This window comes from Oryx dammah, unplaced genomic scaffold, assembly GCF_014754425.2.
Source record: "Oryx dammah isolate SB20612 unplaced genomic scaffold, SCBI_Odam_1.1 HiC_scaffold_26, whole genome shotgun sequence".
Lineage (NCBI taxonomy): Eukaryota > Metazoa > Chordata > Mammalia > Artiodactyla > Bovidae > Oryx > Oryx dammah.
The window spans coordinates 95790835-95818306 of record NW_024070210.1 but is presented as its reverse complement, the minus strand read 5'-3'; the positions used below and the strand labels follow the sequence as shown (position 1 = coordinate 95818306).

At 42.0% G+C, this 27472-nt stretch overlaps 2 protein-coding genes across 2 annotated transcripts in view; both read left to right on the top strand.

Moving 5' to 3' along the window:
• The window catches only part of LOC120853622 (aminopeptidase Q-like), a 70011-nt gene extending 50775 nt beyond the window's left edge, over positions 1-19236 (top strand). The window contains exons 14-20 of the mRNA XM_040227589.1: positions 3127-3280; positions 4793-4887; positions 6826-6933; positions 8133-8300; positions 8513-8650; positions 15433-15508; positions 18365-19236. Coding sequence (XP_040083523.1) covers positions 3127-3280; positions 4793-4887; positions 6826-6933; positions 8133-8300; positions 8513-8650; positions 15433-15508; positions 18365-18505 — 880 coding nt within the window. The 3' untranslated portion in view covers positions 18506-19236. The remainder of the gene's footprint in view (positions 1-3126; positions 3281-4792; positions 4888-6825; positions 6934-8132; positions 8301-8512; positions 8651-15432; positions 15509-18364) is intronic.
• The window catches only part of LOC120853621 (ARL14 effector protein-like), a 31110-nt gene continuing 22873 nt past the window's right edge, over positions 19236-27472 (top strand). The window contains exons 1-2 of the mRNA XM_040227586.1: positions 19236-20102; positions 21430-21544. The gene's annotated coding sequence lies outside the window, so the exon portion shown is untranslated. The remainder of the gene's footprint in view (positions 20103-21429; positions 21545-27472) is intronic.

The following is a 27472-nucleotide window of genomic DNA, read 5'->3' as shown; positions in this document are numbered from 1 at the left end:
GATGAGGGGAAGAGATATGGCGTTTGGCACACACATGTACACATTGCTATATTTAAAATAGGTAACCAACAAGGTCCTACTGCATAGCACATGGAACTCTGATCAGTGTAATGTGGCAGCCTGGATGGGATGGAGTTTTGAGGACCTAGGATACATGTATATTTATGGCTGAATCCCTTTGCTGTCCACCTGGAACTATCACAACGTTGTTAACTGGCTATACATCAATACAAAAGAAAAGGTTTAAAATTTTTTTTTAAGTTAATGGAATATGCAACAACATGGATGTACCTTGAGGACATTATGTTATATGAAATAAACCAGTCACAGAAAGACAAACACTGTATGTTTCCATTTATATGAGCTACTTAGAGTGGTGAGAATCCCAGACAGAAAGAGTGGTGATTGCCGAGGACTGGGGCGGGAAAATCCCAGACAGAAAGAGTGGTGATTGCCGAGGACTGGGGCGGGAGAATCCCAGACAGAAAGAGTGGTGATTGCCGAGGACTGGGGCGGGAGAATCCCAGACAGAAAGAGTGGTGATTGCCGAGGGCTGGGGTGGGAGGGCGGGGGGCATGGGGAGACACTGTTTAAGGGGTGCAGAGTTTCAGTTTCACAAGATGAGAAGAGTTCTCTAGATGGCTAGTGAAGATAGTTGTACATTATGAATGTACTTTTAGAAAATTTTATTGGAGAACAGTTGACTTACAGTGTTAGTTTCTGCTGTGCAGCAAAATAAATCAGTTATACATATGAATGTATTTAATACCAGGGAACTGTACACTTTAAAATGGTTAGGAAGACAAACTTTATGTTATGTGTATTTTGCAACAATAAAAAATTTAAAAAAAGACAATTCAAAAAGGTCATCATCAGGAAAGAGCAATAACATCTACTACTAATAAAAATGAAAGCCACAGGACACAATATTTTTTATAACAATTTGCCAAGAAGGAATATATGTTCTTTGTCAGGTCAAAATTTGGTGGTTAATTATATGAAAGTCCCATGTATTTTTGATTAAATTAACTTTGGTAAAATAAGATTTAAACTGATCATGGAGAAATTTTGAAAGGCTCTTGAAGGAGCAGCAAAGAAAATTTAATGTTTTAAAGGGAACTCCTGAGCGGAAGGGAGGGATAGACTGGAGTTTGAGATTGACATGTACACACTAATATATTTAAAATAAAATAAAATGCTTTTCCATGATAAAAAAAAAAGGGGGGGGGTGGAAGCCCTTAAAGGAAAACCTTTAGAAGGAGGCAGTAGAGATGATGTAAACAGGAAAAAGTAATAGTGTTTAAATATTTATAGGATTATTACAAAAGGTACAAGAATCATCATTTTAAAATCTAGATCAAGAGTGAAAACTTAGGTAACATACACGAAGTTCAGACTTGCATTTGTAAAGACTGTTAATGTTCAAATGGATAAATTTAGGAAGATTATGAAAGATATTTTCATATCATTCTAAGATATTGGAAGTTAAGGAAATAAAGTAACTGATTTATCCAAAATAAAGAGTTTATGGAAATAAATAGACTATCAATTAGGCCTTTGAGTGATTTTTGTTACCCAAAGGTAATGCCTGTATGTATAATTTTAATGAGCCTATATTCTAATGTATTATAGAATTATTGATTTCATTGATAGTGGATTTACTCTACTGCTAAGTTTCTAACCAGGGAAATGAATGTATGTTTAGAATTTAAATTTTTAGACAATAAAGTTAAGGAGTACACATAATAAATTATCCAGTGTATTCTCTTTCCTTCACCTGTTGTATTTCTTGAATGAATGTCTGCGTATTTTATCCCTCCTTTTTTTTCCTACTTTTCCCCTCTTGACGTAGAGCACATTTCCCCACCCACTGCTTCACTGAAATATTTCTCTGAGATTACCATGAGTTTAGTATTGTTAACCACATCCTCCTGCAAACTTCTCTTTTGACTTCCTGAGACTACAGTGTGCAAATGTGGTTCTCCTCCAGTATCTGACTTCTTTTTCCAGCTGCCCTGAGCATCTTTAAGACCAGTCATGCTTATGTTATTTTCTTCTATCTTTCCTCTGAGTAATTCTTGCTTTCTTATGGTTTCAGTGGTCATTTTATTATGTATATGGACAGTGCCCACCAGATATAAGGTATTCAATAAATGTTTATAAAGGATATGTTGATGACTTCTAAATCTATGTATTTACTTGTCTCCTCCTGTCTTCTGTTCATCCTGAGGTTATTTAAATTCAGTACCCAAAGCACTGAACTTTATTTCGGCCTCTAAATTGCTACTATCACTCTCTCTTTGTCAAAGGTACTACTATTCTTCCCATCTCCCCCACTTGAAACATTAGAGATATCCTTGACCCTCCTGTCTCTCTCCATCTCTCATCCAGTCACTGTGTCTTATCTATTCATTCTGGGGATCTGGGGAATGTCTTTTGGATTCTCACCTCACTCATCACCTTCATTGTTTCCTTGCTAAGTCAAATTTGCATCACCCTTTGCCTGGCCTGTCACCTTAGCTTCTAGCTGTTAGTCCTTTAAGAATTCTATTCTGTCTTCTGCAGCACAAACTGAAACAAAATTTTAAGGCATCAGTTTCATGATGTTACCCTGATTGTTTAAATACCTTCCCACCAAATGTAAATTCTTTATTCCGATAGTCAACCCTCTCCACACTTTTGATTATCTGTTAGTCCCCATCTCTCAGTACACACAGAAGAAATTCCCTGCCTTGGTTCAGTTGGTCTGCCACGAACCCCCTCTTTGTCCTAACTGCCTTCCTCTATCTTTCTGCTTATTCCAGTCCTATTCTTGCTTCATTCTTTTTTCAAGTTCCTCCTCCAGAAAGCCTTCCCTGACCCTCTGATCACATACCTATATTTTTCTTCTTTGCTACTTTATTGTATTCATTGACCTTGAATCTATCAAATTGAAATGGAGAGCCTGTCAACATCGCTTGGGTTCCACCTTATCAACGAGATGGGACCTTTGCCCTCTAGCTTCTTGATTTCATATACCTTCTTGAAATCAGGCACTGAATCATGTAACAAACATGGAAAGTGTGCAGATCATTTAGCAAAGAAAGGCTTTTTTGAATCTCTGTTGTTTTTTTAAAAACCAAACAGAAATGATTATATCGAAATTGAAACAGCACTTGATTTAACCAAGTACCTTGCTGAAGAAGATGAAATCATAGTGTGGCATGCAGTTTTGATGAACCTAGTAACCAGGGATCTTGTTTCTGATGGGAACAACCACGATATATATCCATTGTTAAAGGTAAATTCATTCTTTGTGAGATGGTTTTTTTTAAAAATAATTCTTTTGTTTCATCTTCCTTCCATATTTTAGGTAGCACCTGTGAAACTAGTCTTTCCCAAAATAAGAGCCTGTTAGTTCTGTATATATTCATTTTCTTAGGAACAGTTGCTTATTCTTAAAAGAAAACACCTTGGTCATAGATCTGCCCTAGGAGATGTATGTGAGAGAAGGTACTGTGTTCTTGCTGAGGTGTCAGTGTGTCTTAAGAAACCAGAAGTGTATGGAAGCGATATACTTTTCTTTTTTATATAAAGAAAGGATAGTGTCTATTAACAACTGTTTTCCTAAAAGATTGTTGGTAAACAGAATAACTTTTCACAGTTCTATATCCACAATTTATATACTCTGATTTATAGGGCCAGCACTTGAAACCAGAGAGCCACGTTCTAGAAAAGTAGATATTTTGAAGCTGCTTTTGATATTGGGAAGAGAGATGTGGAAATTAGAGTTAATGAATGAAGAAATGACTGCGCCATCTTGTCCTTATAAAAGGGGAAAATAGCATCAATAAAACAGGAAGTTTCCATTATTAGGTCTTTAACAGTGATCCGGTGATCATAAGATAGATGGCATAGGAAAAGCCTAAGTTTGGGTGCAGCCCCTCGGAGATTTGGGGACCACAAACAAAACAGCAGATGTGTTAGCTAAGGATTTCAAGTGAGTTTCCAGGGCCATCTGAGAGCAAAATCACAAGCACCTTGGAGTTCCAGAGTTTCTTTTATCTAATGTGTAAAGTGCTGATGTAAATGTACTTGAATGTGGACATAGTGACCAATAGAAGGCGCTTGGATGTCTGTGGGGTTGAGGTGGCTCACTGATGACATCTGATCTTGGCCCATGAGTAAAGAAGTAAAAGCTCACACTTATTTCTTTTTTTAAAGAATTTCAATGAATAATACTGTTCTGAGGTATGTATTGGTAAATATATGACTGTAAAAATGCTGTTATTTACCAGCCAATAGCTCAGTTGAAGAAATCTTATTTTGGATCCAGGGTTTACATTTGTCCAAGGCATAAATCAGTGTTCCTTGTTTTCAAATATATGTATATATATACATATATATATGTGTGTGTGTGTATATATATATATATATATATATATGCATGAAAGTTTAAAAGTTTCAAGGTAGAACGTTTGCCTAATATTTTTTCCCTTTTTTCCCTCTCTTTTAAAGACAACTAAAATTTTTGGGGTGATAGTAAGCGATAAGAGTGGCTAATACTGATTAAGCCCCTACTCTGTGCCAGGCACTGTGCTTACACACATCATGTTGTTTACATATCACTTTCGTATGAAGAAAGTGAACCTAAAATATTTTAAAAAATCAATTAAACATTTAGTAACAAATGAAGTTTATTTCTGAAGAAATATCTGTCACCTCTCTGTTAGTGTCTTTTCAGACAAGGGAAAAGCAGGGCAAATTGAGTGTTGTGAGCAGAACTAACTAATATTCTCTTTATTGTTTATAGAAGTATCTGTTGAAGAGACTTATCTCAATATGGAATACTTACTCAACTATGATTCGTGAAAATGTGACAGCCTTGCAGGAGGACTATTTAGCCCTGTATGTACTTTCTGAACAGTGACAATTGAATTAAATGATTCTTATTAATGGATAGGTTTCCAGATTCATAAAATAAGATCCTAATAGTTAACGATTCACTGAGAGATTTGTGTGCAATTTGAGAACAGTAGCTTTGAGATTGGTGAGCTACATACATCTTAATGGGAAATAGTAGTTAGGGATCTTAATTTACCTGCAAAGCACATACGTGTACACACAGGAGTTTATAGCTTTATATTCTCAACTATTATGCTACTGGTTGAAATCTTAAGTAAGTTGTACTTTTGGTGAAAAGTTGTGCTAAGCAAAACCAGCTAGTACAAATGAAGGGTATCGGAAGGTCACAGAAGAAAACATTCCACTCTGTGTATTATTGATGAAACAGGGAAAAGTTCCATTATGTATGTCAAACAGAAATTCTAACATTATGTAAATATGATGAGGGAGGTTGATGACTAGTGATCAAATCATCAAACATCTTACAGTGACCTGTATCAATCATCGGTGTGTGAGCATGAGCAAGTATTGTGAATGACATTGGTTTGGTGGGGGAGTAAGCCATAATGCTAGTCTGGGAAGGGGGTGAAAGGCAAGACAGGGCTGCAGGAGCCTGTGACAGAAGGTAGGCTGGGCTTCCAGATTTGGAGAGGGGATTTGTGATCAACGGTGAACAGTGCAGGAATTCCATCTATAGCTCTAGTCAATATCAGGCTGAAGTCAGTTAAACCAAGCAAAAAATACAAACTATACAAAAGGTGATTATTCTCTCTCATGAGTTCCCTTCTAAAAGGGGAGAGATTTTAGCCTCGAGAGTGTGACTAGAAGGACATGGCGTTGGATTTACAGATGGATGGAAGACAGGGGGAGGAGCTGGAATGGAGAGTGGATAGGCGAGCAGAAAGGCCCAACCAGGCAGCACCTTTGTTAACCATCTGTGGCCTTGGCTCTCCTACACTGGCCTGAAACGACCTGTTTTTTGTAGCATCCTGGGGCCAACCTCGGGAGTTAGATTGTGCTTCCAGAGAATTCCTTCTTGCTGCTGCCAGCTTGGGAAGGGTGGAGAGAGGAGTGAATGTGTAGTGAGTGGTCAGAGCTGTCTCTCAGAAGCCTTCCACCCCTGGTCTTACTACTACTGCTTATCAGAAGGTCAGGCCAGGCAGAGAGCAAACCAGAGGGAGGGTGGAACAAAGGAGATTTGGCTCTTGTATTTTCTGGAAAACTTCTGACCATTCTGAGTTCCTTTACCTCTGACTCCAAACTGCAGAGTGTGAGGAGTCACATGTCACACTTACCTGGATTTATCATTGTTCCTCTCCATGTTCTTTTGAACCTACTTTCTTTGCAATCATAACACATATGCTGCTCATAACACACACCTCTGCTCAACTATAAAAACAAAACAGAAACCTCTGTTCCTTTTCTGGGGATGACATTAATAGCCAGGAGGAGCAGAGGGAAAAATGGAAGCTGAAGTGAGGGAAGGCATAGCGTCAGAGGAGAGAAATAAACCATTCCCTCTGTTTTCATGTGTAGAGAAAGAACTTTATTTTTAAGTGTATTATATCAGATACTCTAAAGTCATTTTTTAAAATCTGTAAGCCAGTTGTTGTATGAGAGAGAAAAAATAAATTGATAACAGATGTGGTGTGTGTGTACACCCGTGTGTGTTTGAGGGAGATGAAGGATGGCAGTAATTTATTTCTTACCTTCAAAAAAATACCAGTCTGAGAGCTTATTTGGTGCCTGAGAGCGTCTCAGCAAATATTTCCCTGAACCTTAAATATAGTTGCCATCCACAAAGGCTATTTTTTAACAAACCTGATATTATTGGAAGGATGTTTTTAAAATACCCATCTTTTTATGAAACACATATTTTTGGAAGCAGAAAAATATAAATGTAGTGATGAAAAATAAATGTTCTTTGACTTTTCCTTCAAGAATATCACTGGAAAAAGTTTTTGGAACTGCATGTTGGTTGGGTCTTGAGGACTGTCTTCAGCTGTCCAGAGAACTCTTCAGAAACTGGATGAACCATCCAGAGAATGAGTAAGAGTCATATTGTAATTGCCCTTCTTTTTGCCCTCTTTCAGCACCAACAGTGTCTCTCAATGTCTGATGCTTTTACTCTGGAAAGGAACATTTTGTTTTTACTTACATAATCTCTTTCTCTTTTTATTTTTTTTCAAATATCCTTTAAAAACAGATACACACACACAGAATTGTCTTATGAAGGTCTGTGCATAACAATCAATTCAGTCCAGTCACTCAGTCATGTCTGACTCTTTGCGACCCTGTGGACTGTAGCATGCCAGGCCTCCCTGTTCTTCACCAACTCCCGGAGCTTGCTCAAACTCATGTCCATTGAGTCGGTGATGCCATCCAACCATCTCATCCTCTGTCGGCCCCTTCTCCTCCTGCCCCCAATCCCTCACAGCATCAGGGTCTTTTCAAATGAGTCAGTTCTTCCCATCAGGTGGCCAAAGTATTGGAGTTTCAGCTTCAGCATCAGTCCTTCCAATGAATATTCAGGACTGATTTCCTTTAGGATAGACTGGTTGGATCTCCTTGCAGTCCAAGGGACTCTCCAGAGTCTTCTCTAACACCACAGTTCAAAATAGATCAGAATTTATACACTGAATTCTCACCCAGGACCTCTCATTACCAGTGCATTCCCTAATAAGCACCTGTGCTTATTTAGGTTGTTCTTTATGGTTATTTATTCATACACATAAAAGTGCATCAGCACATCTCTAAGTTTTCAGCTTCATTGACAGCTGAGACCAATACTCTCTGTCATTTTGGTGTTATTATATTACCTTGAATATATGCCCTCAGATGGACTCTTAGAAAATGTGATAATAATTTATGAAATCAAACAGAATTATCAACATACACTGTACTATTCTAATTTGTTTCTCCCTCAAATCTCCTTAGTTTCTAAACTAATTTGATGACTTCAAGATATTAGTGTGAATGACAGTTTTCACAGTTGCTTTTCTAGATTCCAGCTTTTGATACTCATATCTGAGATCGCAGACATTTTTTCTAGATTTATACTTCAGTGTTCTTGCCTGGAGAATCCCGAGGACGGCGGAGCCTGGTGGGCTGCCATCTGTGGGGTTGCACAGAGTCGAACATGACTGAAGTGACTTAGCAGCAGCAGCATACTTCTAAATATGTGACAACCTGGATTAACATATAACTTAACTACTATGAAAAATATCATTGCATGTTGTATCTTACAGAATACCTAATCCAATTAAAAATGTTATTTTATGTTATGGCATTGCCTTGGGAAATGATAAAGAGTGGGATTTTTTGTTAAAAATCTACAATAATAACACAAAGGAAGAAGAAAGGATTCAACTTGCTTATGCAATGAGCTGCAGTAAAGATCCATGGATACTTAACAGGTGATTATTGTAACTTAACTTGAAAAGGTTCTTGGTGGAGGAATGCAATTAATAAACTAAAAGGAGAAAAACAGACATGAGCTAATGTGAGAATTAATATGAAACATTTATGCACCACTAACTTAGAACCATATGGGATTTTTAACTCCACTTATATTCTTTCTATTGAATAATTTTTACATATTTATTTTCTGCCAAATGCGCTTTTGCAGATATATGGATTATGCCATCACTGTGTCTCCTTTCACTTTTAATGAAACAAATGTCATCGAAGCTGTTGCAGCATCTGAAGTTGGCCGATACGTTGCAAAGGACTTTTTAATCAACAATTGGCAAGCTGTGAGCGAAAGGTGAGGAGCAAATGTGAAACCACCCTTTTCTTCATGTCATCCAGCTGGTGAATGGCTCAGGTTTAATCTGGCTAGGTCCCTAAAGGCCTTCACGTTGCCTAGAAAAGTGGTTATTTTTCCTGCATTTAGTCTTACCACACACCAGCTCCGTGGAAGATAAGATCACTTATCCTTGGTTTTGGCTTTCTTTGTGAATGTAGTTTTGCATGAGATATTTATCTACCTCGGTTTCCCCATTTTGCCCACTAAGAATCTTGTCTTCAGAGACACAGATTAGAGTAAGTCGTGTTTTTCGGTATGAGTGTACATTTTCCATTTTGTTTTGTGAAATACATTGCTGTATCTTTAAGAAATACCATATGCAACATATTACTACATATGCTTGGATGCTGAGCTTGCGTCTTTTGTTAGATTCCCTTTATATATTTGGGTTCCACATTATTGAACATTTTATGTTTTTCACCTTTTAAGATTAAATATGCTTGCTTCATAGCCTGTCAGGTAAAATAGACATTGAAATGCACAAATCAAATAGCTTGCCTTTAATAATTGCTTTTTTTAGAACATGACTTAACTGTACATTCTTTTTTGGAGGGGGAGGGAATGAAGCTATTTTACTGATGGTCTGCGGCGACGGTCAAAGGGCAGGAAGACAATGAGATTCAACAGCCTTCTCCGGGCTGAGATCTCCCCAGCTTCACAGTCACTGAAAGCCTTAATTAACCATGCCTTCTTAAAAGCCCAGAATTAAGACCCAGCTTCACATTACTTCCCAGGCTCAGTGCTTCCTAGTGCCAGGCACTTGTGTGTATTTGTAAGTGTTAAGGGTCTTTCATATTGTGTCTGAAGGTGACATGGTGCCTGTCAGTCCAGGGTCATATCCACACTCAGACAGGAGAGCACAAGTACAAACCTGACCCTTTCTACTGTTGCGTGCCTAGTCTTGTCTGACTCTTTGCAACCCCAGGGACTGTAGCCCTCCAGGATCCTCTGTCCATGGAGTTTTCCAGGCAGGAATACTAGAATGGATTGCCATTTCCTTCTCCAGGGGATCTTCCCAACCCAGAGATCAAACTCAGGCCTCCTGTATCGCCTGCGCTGGCAGGCAGATTCTTTACCACTGACTCACCCCCGCCCCTGCCCCCGGGAGGCAGAGCTTTGTAATTACCTGGAGTGTCTGATACATCTAAAGGCTTCCAAGCCCACCTACTCCTCTAAAAATCAGAATCTGTCAGAATAGGTGCAAAATCTATACCTTTCGACAGTCCCCTGAGTGACCCAGGTGTAGTTTAACAAGGAACCAACTGGCACCAGATTAAAAAATTAACTAAGGCTGCATTGCTCAGTACACTGGCTACTAGCTAACATATGGCTGTTTAAATGTAAATTAACTGCAATTAAATACATTTAAAATTCAGTTCCCCAGTTGTACTAGCCTTGTAGCTACCGTATAGACCAGAGAGCGTTTCCATCCTGGAGAGAATTCGATTGCACAGCACTGCTCTATGGGGTAAAACAGCCCCTCGGTTCGTTTTCCCTCTCTTTCTATACCATACAAAGCACATCTAACTAGTGAAGCTCTTGCAACTGGCTTGATCAACCTATGGGAAAGATTGCTCTTAATTTAAATGTGTTTTAATTTTTATCCCTCAGAAGAATTTTTTCTGCATTTGGAGAACAGAAGCATGTTTGCAATACTCTAAAAAGTCCATTGTCTTGTAATTTATTTAAATAATCTAACTGTATTAAACACGAGTATAGAAGGACTTCCTTTGTTTAAAAGAACAACTCTAAATGGATATTTCATCATCCCTGAGAAGTTCTTAGAATTATAAATGGATTCACTTTTAACCATGGCTTAAATTTTTTTATCTTTTAACAAAATGCTATGCTCATAAAATAGATGCTTTTCTTTTCTATTTATGATAAATTAATCTCAGTTCACTTGCCCATTCTGCTACAAAACTTCTTTGAGACTCAAGTAAATTTGCCTTCTACATCTAAAAGATTTATTTTTAGGATTCAATTTATAGTCACCAATCTTGCTGAATTTTGAAAATGATTTTGAATAGTAATGATGTATGTGGATTATAAGAGGACATAAAAGTTCAAATTAATATTCAAATGTTTTCTACATTAAAATGGTGGCACCAGGATGCTTACCTTATTCTTTGTATAGCAGAATATTTACTTCTCACTTATTAAACAGTTATATTTGACACAAATAGTTGTGTGTCACCAGTCTTCATAAAATGATATGACTCAAGTAAACAAATGCTATGACAAATTTAACATTTATCATATTTAAGTGAACAGGATTTATTCTGAATTTGCTAAAATGTGACTGATCACTTGTGAGTTAGCTTTGAAACTTGTGTTTCTCCAGAGTGTTTCAGTTCAGTTCAGTTTAGTCGCTCAGTCGTGTCCGACTCTCTGGGACCCCATGAATCGCAGCACGCCAGGCCTCCCTGTCCATCACCAACTCCCAGAGTTCACTCAAACTCATGTCCATTGAGTCGGTAATGCCATCCAGCCATCTCATCCTCTGTCGTCCCCTTCTCCTCCTGCCCCCAATCCCTCCCAGCATCAGAGTCTTTTCCAATGAGTCAACTCTTCGCATGAGGTGGTCAAAGTATTGGAGCTTCAGCTTTAGCATCAGTCCTTCCAATGAACACCCAGGACTGATCTCCTTTAGGATGGACTGGTTGGATCTCCTTGCAGTCCAAGGGACTCTCAAGAGTCTTCTCCAACACCATAGTTCAAAAGCATCAATTCTTTGGTGCTCAGCTTTCTTCACAGTCCAACTCTCACATCCATACACGACCACTGGAAAAACCATAGCCTTGACTAGATGGATTGTTGGCAAAGTAATATCTATGCTTTTTAATATGCTGTCTAGGTTGGTCATAACTTTCCTTCCAAGGAGTAAGCATCTTTTAATTTCATGGCTGCAGTCACCATCTGCAGTGAGTTTGGAGCCTGAAAAGATAAAGTCTGACACTGTTTCCACTGTTTCCCCATCTATTTCCCATGAAGTGATGGGACCAGATGCCATGATCTTAGTTTTCTGAAAGTCACTGAGCATTATTCATGGAAGATACTGACAAGCCTTCTGTAAACAAGGGAGGCAATAGCCGAATCAGTTTGGGAACTACTTTAACTCTCTCAAATTCACAGTATATGTTAGCATCACAAAGCTCCGAGAAGCCCTTCAGAAGGAAATCTAGCATCTAGCCCAGAGTCTTGTCACTGTGATCCTGCTTTGTACTGTCTGTGCTGACATAAACTGTCATTCTGCCAGTACATCAGTTGTTCCAAAACAAAAACAGATGAGAAACTAAATTCTCTAACTCTCTTATTTGGAACTGAAACTAGACCAACCTTTATTTACTGATGGCCCACTAGTTAACTTTAGGCCTTGGTTAAAAAGTTGTATAAAATGGAAGAAGTTGTATGTGATCAACTGTAAGGTTTTTCTGGTAATAAATGTCCTAGTTTTTTTATGCCAAGGCACAGTTAGTTCAAGCTGTTGTAGGGGTTGTAAAGTGATGAAGACGTGGTGTCTGATAAATGTTACAGAGGACAGATGGAAAGGGCTCTGGGGATTGAGAGAAGAAGGGGGCTTGAGTTGGAAGAAATCCCCTTCTGTGTGGAGAGGAGGACACCAGTAAACGCTGGGAGGGCAGGGCTGAGAGTCTGACTGGGGACAGGCCTGCATAACTGGCTGGAGCGTAAGGCCCTGGAAAGTAGCAGGTAGGGCTGGCCAAGTGAAACAGTTGAGACACTGCCAGTAGCAGTCCAGGAACGTCTGTTCCCAACTCAGCCTAGGGAGCCTGATCTGAAAGTGTATGTAGGACTATTTGCTTGAGCAAAATGGTTTGCTCTTGCTTCTCTCACTCCCCTGTTCAGGGCTCTGCACCGGCAGTCATGGGGCATTTAGTTCATTGTTAGAGAGAGATCTTTGGGGTCCTGATCCCAGTGAAGGAGCTTCCATTAAGCATAAAGACATCTTTCAGGTTATAGAGAAGTCACTATATATACCAGTAGCTGTGGACAGACCTATGAAAGAACGTGTAAATAGCTGTAAAGCAACACGATTTTTTGTGATGTTTCGTTGGATGCAGTAGAAACGTTATCTGTATTATCCTTGTTACCTTGCTTTTGGCTTTTATAAAACAATGTAGACTTTGTGGCCTATAGGAAAACCCTAGTTTTACGTGAATATAGAATACAAAGTGTCATCTGCTTCAAACTGAAGAAATCTTACCCTCTTCTTCACCAAATGCTTAATTTCTTCTCCAGATAAGTTTTTTAACTTCCCAAAACTTTGTGCCATTTTATTTACTTATTTAATTTTTTTGTGCCATTTTAATTGGCAGCACTTTTCTCTTTCTTTTTTTGATTGCTCCAGTTTATTTCTTTAAATTTATTGTTTATTATATATAACAAATATGTTTAATAATAATATATGAATTATAATAATATAAATTATATATATGTTGGCTGAGCCACACAGCCTGCAGGATCTTTGTTCCCCCACCAGGGATTGAACCTGTATCCCCTGCAGTGGGAGCATGGAAACCTAACCACCAGACCACCAGGGAATTCTCTCCAAATGTGTTATACTGGCTGAAGTCTTAAGCTTAAAAACTTACACTCATTTTCACTTTACTCTGTTCTATTTCATGATGGGGAACGTGGAGCTGAAAGGGTTAGATTGGAACAACCAAGAGAATTAAGATGTTATCAGAGTGGCATGCTGAGGCACGGGAGGGCCCATTCCCATCGCCTGTCACTGGATCAGGCTAGATGCCTGGGTGCCTCCATGCTTGTTGCAGGAAGCCAGATGTGACAGGAGAAGGGATGGGAGGGGAGGATGGATGCAAGAAAGGAGGGAAGGGGAAGGTGCAAGGTGAGATGGACTAACGTTCCAAATCACCCTGGCTACCCCTGAATGTTGGAGAAGGCAATGGCACCCCACTCCAGTACTCTTGCCTGGAAAATCCTATGGATGGAGGAGCCTGGAAGGCTGCAGTCCATGGGGTCGCTGAGAGTTGGATACGACTGAGCGACTTCACTTTCCCTTTTCACTTTCACGCATTGGAGAAGGAAATGGCAACCCACTCCAGTGTTCTTGCCTGGAGAATCCCAGGGACGGGGGAGCCTGGTGGGCTGCCCTCTACGGGGTTGCACAGAGTCGGACACGACTGAAGCGACTCGGCAGCAGCAGCCCTGAATGTTATCAGTTTCTTGAAGGGGCAACCATACTGAGAAACACTGGCTCCTGCCTTCACATTAACACACCCCTGGCAGGATAAACTACTTGTAACATATATATTTTTTTGCTGAGTACTATTTCACAGAGATTACCCTTTCAACAGGAGTAAGAAATCACCTGTCTCAAAAATATCTCCTCTTTCAAGAATAGGAAGGAATGAAGAGCGCCACGTACCCTGATAGGTGCTTCAACACACATCATCACATTTAATGTCCACACCAATGCTTTTAACTATATGTGATTCCCCATTTTGACAATTTGTAAGTTGCCCCATAGGTGTCTTCAAACCCAACTCAGCTCTTAGCATAGCTTTTCTCTTTATTTGGTAGAAAAATCACACATTTAGCAACGTAAGTAGTTTTCTTCCATTTCCTACCTTTTTTTTAAAACTCAGTTTCTTCGCAAATTTCGTCAGATTTCTTGAGTCATTTCACAGGTTTTTTAATACGTGGCCAGCAAAACTGAAGAGCTAAGAAACATTTCTTCTTTCCCCATAGAAACAGGTTTGCTTGCCTGAATTATATGTAGACTGTTGCTTGTTCTCCACTGTGCTGAAGTAGATTCAGTTTACCTTACAGCTGGGAACTTAAAAAAGGACGAAAGCACTGTTCTTTTCTACCTTCATCACACAGATGCCAATGTTAATTCTCACAAATTTTAGTTTCAAGTATACATTTTGGGAGTAAGTCAGTTGTGTGAATCAACTATGAATAAGACAATGGTAGTTCAATCCTTTCTTGTCCATTCCATTATATTAACCTATTCTAATTTTCTTTCTTTTTTAACGCATCCAAAAGTCTTTCTTTACTTTTCTAACCACAGCAGCACTCTGAGCAGGTATGTATCTGCTGTCTTTCCACAGCAATGCTTCGTGGCTGTTTGTCAGGCAGTTCTTGTCAGGCATTCAGGGTCATTAAACTAAAAGGGAAGTTTCAGTGGCCAGGCCTCTTGAGGGAGCTCAAGGAAACCCAGGGTACTTAGCCATCAGGGAGCACCAGCATTTTGAGAATCTCTGAAGATATGGATCCTCTTTTGAAAAGGCACAAATATGAAAGTTTCAATAAGCTTTCATGGTATTTAAGTCAGAGCTTCTGAAACTGATTCTATATTAACTACATTTTTAAGGAATGTACTTTGAAATATTTCCTTGTTCTCTTTTAAATTTTCTTAATTTGGGGTGTGTGACATCTATTCTAACCACTTCATTTTAAAAGATAAATGCAGTTGCTGTTACTGTTTTTAAGGAGAGCTTTTTACATTTATATGAAACTTTTAAAACCATGTGTTACATAAATCAGTATTTAACTGTAATTACTTCTTTGTGCTAATAGACTTTTCTACAGCATGAATTTTCTATTAAAAGATGAAGCTAAACTACTTTATATATGTTTTGCTTAGATTTGGGAGATAGGGATTAATAGGGACTGTATACTTAGCATTTACCTGCTGTATAGCTTTGTCTTACAAAACATTTTCCACTCCTGATTGGTTTGTTGCTTTGTAGGTATGGAACGCAATCATTGGTTACCCTACTATATGTAATCGGGAGAACCATAAGTACAGATTTACAGATCTTAGAGGTAAGTAGTATAGATAGTGTGAATTATGATAATGTAGAAGCCATTTTTATGTAATTTGGAGTTGCTAAAATTAAAAACAATAAGTTTATCTGAATTGTTACCTCCTGTGCCGTATCGGTGCTGTTATCGCTGTGCAGGAAATGTCTTTTAATTCCGCCTTGCTCCTGAAATAGAGACCGTTCTTATTCATACTGCTGCTAAGTCGCTTCAGTCGTGCCCGACTCTGTGCGACCCCATAGACAGCAGCCCACCAGGCTCCCCCGTCCCTGGGATTCTCCAGGCAAGAACACTGGAGTGGGTTGCCATTTCCTTCTCCAATGCATGAAAGTGAAAAGTGAAAGTGAAGTCGCTCAGTTGTGCCCGACTCTAGCGACCCCATGGACTGCAGCCTACCAGGCTCCTCCATCCATGGGATTTTCCAGGCAAGAGTACTGGAGTGGGGTGCCATTGCCTTCTCCGATTCTTATTCATGGAGGGTTGGATTTCACCATTTCGTATCTGAGTCATTGCAACAGACTGCGGCCTCAGCACCCTGGTCCTGTCTTCCCTGCGTCCCATCTGTCACAGTGTTGCTACTCATTGCCCTGCTCATCATAGTTCTCACAAAAAATTTAGAAGCCTTTTCACCAGCTCACAAGATCCTTCATAATCTGGCTGCCTTACTCTCCGTCTTAATTTTTGCCTTCTTCACGAACCGTTTCAGAGAATAAGAACATGGGCACCTCTGCACACATCTGCTTTAGTTACACCATTCCACTTATAAAATTTCTTAAATTATGTCACTGCACATTACCTAGATTTCAGAAACACTCTACCTCTGTCTCATGGCTTCTTCATGCCTGTCTTTGGCTGGATAATTCCTAATCATCGTTTTAGACCCTGCTCCAAACACATACTCTGGGACATTTCTAATTAACCGATTGACACCCTCTCCTCCACGCACCCAAATCATCCTATGTAGTTGTTACTGTGAGAGAGGAAAAACTGATAATTCCTGGAGGAATGGTCTTTGCTTGAGTTTCGGCCTGCCTGAGACTGAGCTGTCAGGACTTAATTTATCAGGGATTCCCCAGACAAGAGAGTGAGGGGCACACCCAAAAATGCTGAAATGGCAGCTCCTACAAGCAAAACTGAGTTTGTGTGTTGATCTCTTCAAAAGTGCCTCAGTTCAACTTTATCTCTACAGAAGTCAGAAAAGTGTTCCCGTTGTTATTGAATGAGTGAGTGAAGTTTGTATAACTTCAGCACTGCTCAAAGTTCCAAAAGTCTACAATCACTGATGGTTCATTTTTTTTTAAAATGCAGAAATGGATTTAGTAGTGGTTCAATTATTGCAATTTTGAAAACAAGTAAGTTAGCTCCCATGAATATCCGTATCAAAAAGCTGTTAATGCCCAACAGTCCTGTTTGTATCAGTTCACATGGTAATTATCAAAAATAATTACTAAAAAAGGAAAATGAAAGTCACATGAATCCCTTTTCCCTCCGTACCAGCAGTTTTTATCCACTCTCACATCTCTTGATCTGGTCTTTCTTCTCTACCCTGCTGGAGCCTGGCCTCTCTCATGCTCTCAAGCACCTATGAAGCGCCCCCCAGTCCCCAGACCCACACTCCCCTCCCGCCCCCTGCAGACTTCCAGTCTGGGGCAGTGCTGCTGGTGTGTGGCTTCCACTGCCTGGCAGGAATGCCCAGGTGTGGGGGAGAGAGAGAGAGGTTTGCTTTTGTCCCCTTAATCTACTTTTTCCTAGAACCTTACTTTTCTTCTGCATTATATAGTTAGGCATGACAACTCTATTGTTACTTAATTTCAAATATATTAAAAGTTTAAGTGACCTTTTGTGAAGTGTGTTGGCTCAGTGGTAAAGAATCTCCCTGCCAATGCAGGAGATTGGAGTTTGATTCCTGGGTCAGGAAGATCCCCTGAAGAAGGAAATGGCAACCCACGCCAGTATTCTTGCCTGGAGAATCCCATGGACAGAGGAGCCTGATGGACTTTAGTCCGTGGGGTCACAAAAGAGTCAGACAAGACTTAGTGACTAAAAAACAGGATCAGATCAGTTCAGTCGCTCAGTCCTGTCTGACTCTTTGCGACCCCGAGGACTGCAGCACGCCAGGCTTCCCTGTCCACCACCAACTCCCAGAATTTGCTCAAACTCATGTCCATTGAGTCAGTGATGCCATCCAACCATCTCATCCTCTGCCGTACCCTTCCCCTCCTGCCAGGAGGAGAAACAACAGGGTACACTATCATTTTATGGTAAGGTGTGTTCTGAGTTCTTATCCAATGACACAGAAACAGACTTTTGACATATATCTTATCCGTCACTTGGCATCTGGCTTGTATGTAATATTGGAACAAATGTTCTTATAACTGAATGCTTGACCTGACTCAGTGAAGGAGTTTAGCCAATGTATGATCCACTATAAGTACTCTTAAGGATGACATTTGTAAGGAAACAGATGCTGTGTACTGGGTTTGCGCTTTGGAAATTACGTTATTTTTGAGAAGAGGGAAGGTCTCTCTGTCCACAAATCTGGTCTAATATCCAACACGAATCAGGAAATCTTTGTTGAACACCTACTGTGTGCTGCTGGGAGAATAGAGCAGCAAATAAAGTAGACAAATTTTCTACTTCCTGGAACTTCCTCTCTACATCGGCTTCTTCAGGACAGGCGTATTCTTCATCATATTTTCTCAGTTGCAGTCTCCTCAGGGACACACATTTCTACTCATTCCAACTGCCATTCATCCGTTTGCAAGATCACGCTACTACCTAACATGAACTGTGTCTTGCTGTGTCTAAGTGAGAAGTTCAGCTACAGTGATGGACTGACCATCTATTTTGTTCTTTCAGCTGCAGCAGTTTTGCAGTAACATGTTGGAGGAGCACCAGAGACTCACAGTTCAGGCCAAATTACAGACAATAAAGAACGAGAATCTGAAAAACAAAGAGCGAAGTGCCAGGATAGTGGCGTGGCTGCGGAAAAACACATAATTTACTGGTGACTTTCAGGCTTTCACTTGCATATTATAATGTGCTCACAGTTTTGTCTTCCAATATTCTCTGAGTCTGGAAAACCCCACGTTTTGTTGTTTGTATTTCAATCACATTTGCTGCTCAGAGTCCTGTTCCTCCCATGTTGTCGCATTTGGCTCTGTGGCTCAGCGACTGTTGGGGATTTGGCCAACCATGCTGCATTTCTGGGGAAGATTTTGCTTCATGTCAGGCTACAAACCACACAATTTACTTTAAATGCCTTGGAAAAACAAATTTACCTTGCAAAATTTCGCTTATTCTGTTGTGAAGGCCAGTGGAATATTACATCATTAGGTAAATGAGAGCATTCTTTTCTGAGGGAAACACAAATTTGCAATTCTAGGGTTTATTTAGTTCAATACTGAAAAGAGTAATAAGCAAATGACACAACGGTGTAATGAAACAGAAACCAGAAAAATAATATTCACTGGCAGACAGAAAAAGCCAACGAAATGCAACTTTTTAAAAGAACAATTTTATGAGCCATGTTAAGTGCCCCAGAGGCAAGAAACGAGTCTCCTCCTGCCCCTGTCTCTCTCCCCAGTGTCTGCTGCGTCGCCTCACACTTTACTGGCTACTGAACCTCCTGGTGTCAGAAAGAGACCAGGGTCATAGCACCCAGGAAGTCCCTGCAGGATCGCTGTAGTGGAGACCAGATGGAGACCAAGGCTCTGCTGAAGCTCTGGACTGTATATACTTCACCTGTGGGATGGACTGTCTTTCAGCCAAAGTGTAGCCACAAAAACAGTGATGTCAACAGACAAATAGCGATTATGGGCTCATCTCTGGTGCAAAGGAAAATGGTCAAATAAAGAGAAATAGAACTAACGGTTTAACCAGAGCGTCATCATCTTTACAGCTTTGCACTCAGGGGGATTAAGTTCGAAATGGGGTTTCAATTGGCCAAATTGAACTTATTTGTAGTCTGGAGAACTTTAAATGTTGTCATCAGTCCCCATGTACAGAATTAGCTCAGTTTTGTTACCTCTGATTTAATCAGGACCGCTAAGGCAAGTCACCCTACTCTAGACTTTGTGTGTTTACTGTTTTAATTCTTGTTTAATTTTGATTTTGTTTTTACAGAATGGGGGTAAAACTACACATCTCCTATCTACCTCAGAGTGATGCTGTAAAGACTAAGGATTATGTCAATGAAAAGCCTCTATTTTTTAAAATTTAAAAGAAATTGGAATATAATTGCTTTACAATGTTGTGTTGGTTTCTGCTTGCCACATGAATCTGCTGTATGTATGCATATGTCTCATTTCTCTTGAGCCGCCCTCCTGCCCCTCTAGGTCATCACGGAGCACCGAGCTGAGCTCCCTGTGTTATATAGCAGCTGCCCTTTAGAAAAAGCCTTTAAATATGTCATATAAGCTCAAGGCAATGTGATCTAAGGGTTTTTTTTAGCTCACTTTCATATTCACCTTACAGGAAGATTCTCCCTGCAAGGGAGTGGGAAACTATGGGGCCTGAGAACAAGCCAAAGCCGTCTGCGCAGACTTGATGGATTGTGGGTCCAGAAGACTGTTCTTTAAGTTCGGCAATTTAAAATGTAAGCAATAAACCGCCTCCATGGCTTCAAATTATCACTGTGCACTATCTCCCTGTGTTTTTTTAAATGTGCATTCTCTATTTCCTGTGTCTCTTCCAACCATCCGGCGCATCTCTCCAGCACCGTGTCACGTATCCTCCCCATGCTCTCTCCTCCTCTCCTCTCCTCCACTTCCACCCACTCTCTCCCCGTGGGTTCCCCTGTCCTTCTCCCTTTCCCGTCATCTCGGCTGTCCTTCCACCTGCCTGTCCCCGTCCCCTCTCCTTGATCTTCCTCCCGTCCTGTGCTCTCACTCCACCAAGTGTACTTGGACGCTGGTGCCCGGGGGTCCGAGTGGGCCCTGACGCCTGTCAGTAGGTGATGCCAAGCCCACCGGAGGAGCACACCTGGTTCTTCAGACCATTTGTTGACCAAGTCCTATTATAGTATAGCTTCTGTAGTCATTACACAGCACTGAAAGCGCTTATTCAAACCAAATGCCCAAATATTTTGCTGATAGTCCTTCCTCTAAATATGAACAAGAGTTTTGAACAATATACACTTTCTTGTACTTGGATGAAGCCAGTTACTCCAGACAAGCATTTTATTACATTTTATTAAATCGTACCTTATATTTAGTATAAAAAGGAGTAATTATTGGTTACTGTGATAGCAGTAAGTCAGGGAGTGACACTGTGGCAGATTTGTCTAAATGATAGAAATACTTTAATGACCAATGAGCCAGCTTATCTACTAGCACAACTGTAACACAATTTTTTGACCCATCCACTTTGCTTTGTACTGTTCATCCTAAAACAGGTTCATAAGATATGCAATGTATTCATGATTATTTTCAATTTGACAATCAGAAATTAAAGTTTTCCTTACAATCTTATCCTTTTTTGCTCCTCAGACCCATTTGGTGACTTTCCATTGTTGACCTTAAGTGAAAGAACAAATGCCTTGGTCTTGAGGACTCTGGATGCTCTGTAACTTAGAGCTCTGGGGCCAGTTTGTACAGCAGTTTATTCTGAAGAAGGAAGAAGCAAAACGGGCTTTTAAAAGCTCTGCTTGATTACTTTTCCTGTTTACTCCAGTAAATGCTATCTTTTTTTTCCATCCAGACTCTAGCAGGATTATCTCAAGCTTTAAGAGAGGCTTAAAAATAAATATAACTGCTCCTTTGTATAAACGAATTATATAGAGTAGTCAGCTTTAGAAACTATACATATATTGCCTCCAGCTCGATCTTCTGTCCAATTACACAACATTCAGCAAAGACGTTCTTCACTGTACATGTGTTGAAGAGTTATCTGGACTCTTCCTTTCCCCTTTCTTTCATAAACAGGTCAGTCCTAACAGTGAGGCATCAACATCAGTGGGAGCTAAGGGGCAGCTGGAACAGGGTGTAAGAGCTTGAGTAGCTGAAGAGGGAATCCAGCCAGCAGGAAGCAGCTTGAAGGGTGAGTAGAGTGGTCACACGGTGCAAGGAGCTAGCTTATGACACAGACCGTCAGAGCCCAAACAGGGTGAGAGTCGGGGAGTCCCACTGTGGGGTGGAGAGGACGTTCAGATTGGATCGAGGTTCAGCATAAGGTATCAGTGCCTGAGGAGAAAGAGGAAGGCATTCTATGGGATGGGGGGCAGGCAGAGATGGAAGCATGGTTACCACGGGGGTATGGATCAAATAAGACAATTTACAAATGACAGTAGGATGCAGATTTCTCATTGCTGGAGAAGGGAGTTGCCGATATGCAAAATGAAAAACTAGAATGAACCCTTTTTTGTTGGATTGAAACTGAAGGTATTGATGTTAGCAGTTCTCAGTAAATGGATAGATTTACACATACGGCTTTCCAGGTGGTGCTAGTGGTAAAGAACCCACCTGCCAATGCAGGAGATATAAGAGATGTGGGTTTGATCCCTGGGTTGGGAAGATCCCCTGGAGCGGGGCCTGGCAACCTACTCCAGTATTCTTGGCTGGAGAATCCCATGGACAGAGGAACCTGGCAGGCTACAGTCCATGGGGTTGTAAACATCCATGGTCTCACATAGACACAAAATTAAACAAGTAGAAAAAAATTTTTTTCTTGAGATGAGAATTCTTCATTTACTCTCTTAACTTTCAAATATGATACATATAAAGCAGTGTTAATTATATTTATCATATTATACATTATAGCCTTCAGTTCAGTTCAGTTCAGTCGCTCAGTCGTGTCCGACTCTTAGTGACCCCATGAATCGTAGCACGCCAGGCTTCCCTGTCCATCATCAACTCCTGGAGTTCACTCAGATTCACGTCCATCGAGTCCATGATGCCATCCAGCCATCTCATCCTCTGTCGTCCCCTTCTCCTTCTGCCCCCAATCCCTCCCAGCTTCAGAGTCTTTTCCAATGAGTCAACTCTTCTCGTGAGGTGGCCAAAGTACTGGAGTTTCAGCTTTAGCATCATTCCTTCCAAAGAAATCCCAGGGCTGATCTCCTTCAGAATGGACTGGTTGGATCTCCTTGCAGTCCAAGGGACTCTCAGGAGTCTTCTCCAACACCACAGTTCAAAAGCATCAATTCTTCGGTGCTCAGCCTTCTTCACAGTCCAACTCTCACATCCATACATGGCTACTGGAAAAACCATAGCCTTGACTAGATGGACCTTAGTCGGCAAAGTAATGTCTCTGCTTTTGAATATGCTATCTAGGTTGGTCATAACTTTTCTTCCAAGGAGTAAGCGTCTTTTAATTTCATGGCTGCAGTCACCATCTGCAGTGATTTTGGAGCCCCCAAAAATAAAGTCTGACACTGTTTCCACTGTTTCCCCATCCATTTCCCATGAAATAGCCTTAGTATTTATTATCTCTGAAAGTTGAGATAATTTATCTTTTAATCATATCTTTTGAATACCTTCAGGTAACCCCTCCATCCATGCCACTCTCCCCCATCCCCTCCCTTTGGTAATCATAAAAATCTGATCTCTTTTCCAGGAGTTGGTTAGTTTGTTTTTGAACTGTATGCTTAGTCGCTCAGTCGAGTCAGACACTTTTCGACCCCATGACTATAGCCTGCCAGGCTCCTTTGTCCATGGGGATTCTCCAAGCAAGAATACTGGAGTGGGTTGCCATGCCCTCCTCCAGGGGATCTTCCCAACCCAGGGACAGAATCCAGGTCTCCCACATTGCGGGCAGATTCTTTACTGTCTGAGCTACCAGGGAAGCCCATGAATACTGGAGTGGGGAGCCTATCCCTGCTCTAGGGAATCTTCCTGATGCAGATATCGAACCAGGGTCTCCTGCATTGCAGGCAGATTCTTTACCAGCTGAACTACTGGGGGAAGCTAGGTTTTTAAAGTATAATTGACTTACAACACTATGGGAGTTCCTGGTTCAGAACATAGTGATTTTATATTTCTGTACATTACAAAATGGCCACTACAATAAGTCCAGTTATGATGTCACCATATGAAGATATTATAGAATTATTGACTATGTTCCCCACGCTGTGCACTTCCTACCTGTTACATTTATTTACTAGCTGGTAGCTTGTACTTCTTCATCACCCTTACCTATTATTCTCCTCTCCAGTATTTCCTTCCCTCTGGCAACAACGACCTGTTTGTTCTCTTTATCAGTGACCTTGTTTCTGTTTCCTTATGTGGGTTCATTTGTCCTGTTTTTTAAGATTCTCGATCTAAACTAAATCATACATTATTTGTTTCTCTTTGACTTCCTTCTCTTAGCATAATACCCTCTGAGTACACCCATGTTGTTGCAAAATGCAAGTTTTCATTTTTTTTTGTAGCTGAGTAATATTCCATTATATGTATATACACCACATATTCTTTATCCATTCATTCAATAATGGGCACTTGGATGTGTGCGAGCTCAGTCGTGCCCCACTCTTTGTGACCCCATAGACTGTAGCCGGCCAGCATCCTCCATGGAATTTTCCAAGCAAGAATACAAGAGTGGGTTGCCATTTTCTACTCCAGGGGTTCTTCCCTACCCAGGGATTGAACCTGTGTCTCTTGAATCTCCTGCATTGGCAGGCAGATTCTTTACCACTGCGCAGTTGCTTCCGTATTTTAGCTATTGTAAAAAATGCCGCTATAAAGGTAGCTCAGCTGGTAAAGAATCCGCCTGCAATTCAGGATACCCCCAGTTTTATCCCTGGGTCGGGAAGAATCCCTGGAGGAAGGCACGGTAACCCACTCCTGAATTCTTGCCTGGAGAACCCCCATGGACAGAGGAGCCTGGCGGGCAAAAGTTCGCGGGGTCACAAAGAATCGGACATGAGTGAGCCGGTAAGCACAGCACACTAACATAGGGAGCATGTATCTTTTCTAATTAGCGGTTTTTACTAATTAGAAAAGGGAGGGGCCAGGGATAGTGCCAGTCCACGGATGGACACATTGTGGGGTGGGGGTCGCTGGCTGTGGTGCCCCGGGGTAGTGGGGGCTAGTGCCGGCCCTCGGGTGGGCGGGGCTGTGTCCTGACCTTGCTGTGACCCCCCCGGGAGTTCAGGGGGTCCTTCAGCAGCCGGCCTGCTAATGGGTGGGGCTGCGTCCCTTCCCAGCTGGCTGCTCAGCCCCAGGCCGTCAGATCCAGTGCAAACTGGCTGGTGGGTGGGGCCTGCACCGGCACTAATAAGCTGGAGGCAGGATTCTGAAACGGGGTTTACCACCTCCAGCGTCCTCGTGGTGGGACGAGCTCCCACAAGTGGCTGCTGACAGTGCTTGTGTCCCCAGGGTGAGTCCCAGCTGCCTCCTGCCTCTCCAGGAGGCTCTCCCGAGATCAGCAAGTGCGTCTGGCCCAGGCTGCTTTCCCGTTACTGTCTGTGCCCGGGGTCCCCGAGAGTGCCCCTTCTGTTCGCGCCCTTTGAGTGGAGTCTGTGACCCACGGCCTTCCGGCCTTCCTGAAAGTAAGGCCCGCTGGCCTTCGAGACTCGTTTCCCCGGGGGCCCCCCTTCCCGTGACGTGGCCCCTGGCTGACGAGCCCAGCGTGAGGCCTGGCTCCTCAGCCTCGGGGAGAGCCCGGGACAGCTGGTGCTGGTGGTTCTGCGGGGACACGTGAGGCTGGGCCTCGGGGACGGAGGCGGGGGGTTCCTGAGAACTGGAACCCGACAGCCCCTGCGGCGAGGAGAACGCGTTGCTGCAGAAACAGGAAACAGCCGGAGGCGCACGCGCACTCGCCCCGCCGGACTCCGGTCGCCCGCCGGCGCCCCCTGTCGGCAGAGTCAAAGTGTGGCCTGCAGAGCCGGGTGCTAACGTCTCCTCGCGGGGGCAAGACGGTGGATCTGGAGCTGAGAGACAACGCTCAGACACCCGCTCAGGTCAGTCTAGCTGTTCTGATGTGAGCACCCGGGGAAGCAGAGGCTGAAGGCCCCAGTGCCGGGAGAGGCGGGCGTGTGTGCTCAGCCGCTTCAGCCGTGGCTTAGACTCTTCAGTCTAAACGCTGAGACTGAACTCTTCAGTGCCGTCTTCAGAACTCCGTGCGAGCCCACGGACTGCCGGCCGCCAGGCTGCCTCTGTCCACGGGACTCCAAGAACCCTGGGGTGGGTAGCCATTCCCTTCCCGACCCAGGGCTCGAACTCGAGGCTCTTCCGTGTCTCCTGCGTGGGGAACGCGGGTTCTTTACCACCTGTGCCACCGAGAGCAGAAGGCAGTGCGGTTTTGTGGTGTTTTTTTTAAGGCCCACCGGCGTCCCGGGCCGTACCGGGACTGGACCTAACACCTGCCGGTTCTGAGGCAAGCCTCGGCCTTGCTTGCCTAACCACTCCACGCGCGGCCGACGCGGTGGCTGCCCTGTTTGTCAGGGAAGCACCCCTCCCCAGAAGTCAGAATTTAAGACCAGCTCATTTACTGCCAAACCCTGTTTACTTCGGTATTTTTGTTGTGACTGTCCGCTTGAAAGTGAAGGTCGCTCAGTCGTGTCCGACTCTGCGACCCCAGTCCATGGAATTCTCCAGGCCAGAATCCTGGAGTGGGTAGCCTTTCCTTTCTCCAGGGCATCTTCCCAACCCAGGGACTGAACCCAGGTCTCGCGCATTGCAGGCGGGTTCTTTACCAGCTGAGGTATCAGGAAAGTCCCCGATATCAGCTTGGAATATGGTTAATATGCTGAGAAGCCCCAGGTGAAACCTTTGAATCCATGCCGTCCTCCAAGGGGTCTTCCCTAATCAGGTATCAAACCTGTGCCTCTTGTGTCTCCTGCATTGGCATGGGAGTTCTTGACCGCTAGTGCAACCTGGGAAGCGCTAATCCACAACCTTACCGAAAACCAGACAGCGTGGCTCAGACGGTCAAGAATCCACCTGCAATGCTGGAGACCTGGGTTGGGAAGATCCCTTGGAGGAGGCCATGGCAACCCACTCCACTATTCTTGCCAGAGAATCCCCATGGAGAGAGGAGCCTGGGGGGCTGCAGTCATGGGGTCACAGAGAGGACAAGATTGAGCTACTAAGCCAGCTAACCAGCCAGGCAACTCTTAGAAATAACAAGCAGTGCTTCAGGTAGATATGTTGTTCAAAACAAAGGGGAACTTTCTAAAAATACTTTCTTAAAGCCAAATTTAGACTTGCAGTGAAAAGAAACTTTAGGCGAATGCATTTAAATAGGTTATTTCTACTTTGTAAACATTTAGTCAGATTTTTATGGAATTCCAAAAGTTCTAAAAAAAAAAACCCTAGTTTCTTGCTGTCAAATCACTTTTTGTTATGGTTTATAATTGCATTTTGCAATATAGATGGTATAGAGAGTACAGCTTAAGAATATTTTATTGATACTAGTAAACTTTACTGATACAAATGAATGTGCTTATCCAAGAATATGGTTGTATTTCTCAGGAAAGCTTGCTTTAGCTGAAATGCTGACTTCCTGTAGGTTGCATAAACCATGGAAAGGATTGAAAAGGATTTTAAATCATAAAAAGGATTTAAGTGAATCCAAAGTTATTTCAACATAAATTTTAATTGCAGATGTCAAATGTGTGGAATGTATGAGTATTGAATTTATTGATGCATTTTGAATGTCCTTAGTGATTTTTTCTTTTAAAAGCAATTAGTGACTTTTTTTGGCTTGTTTTTATGCATGTTTCCATTTCAAAGTGGAAACTCCCCTCCTCTGAGGAGGAGAGTAGTAAAGTGAAAGTATTGCATTGCCCTTAGGGGGTTTCTCTAGGGCTTCTTAGAAGTATTTTATGGATTGCATAGCTATTGATTAAGTATAGCCAATGCTTGATTATGGCAGCTCCGGGTTCGGGGTGGGGAAACTTGGACAAAGAGTAGGCTCAGGATGGCTCTTGTCCCTAACCCCCACTTCAATTAGAATAGCTAGAGTTTTATTGGCTCAATATATTGGGGTTTACTCTGAGAAAAATATAAATAACAATGTGTGAAAACT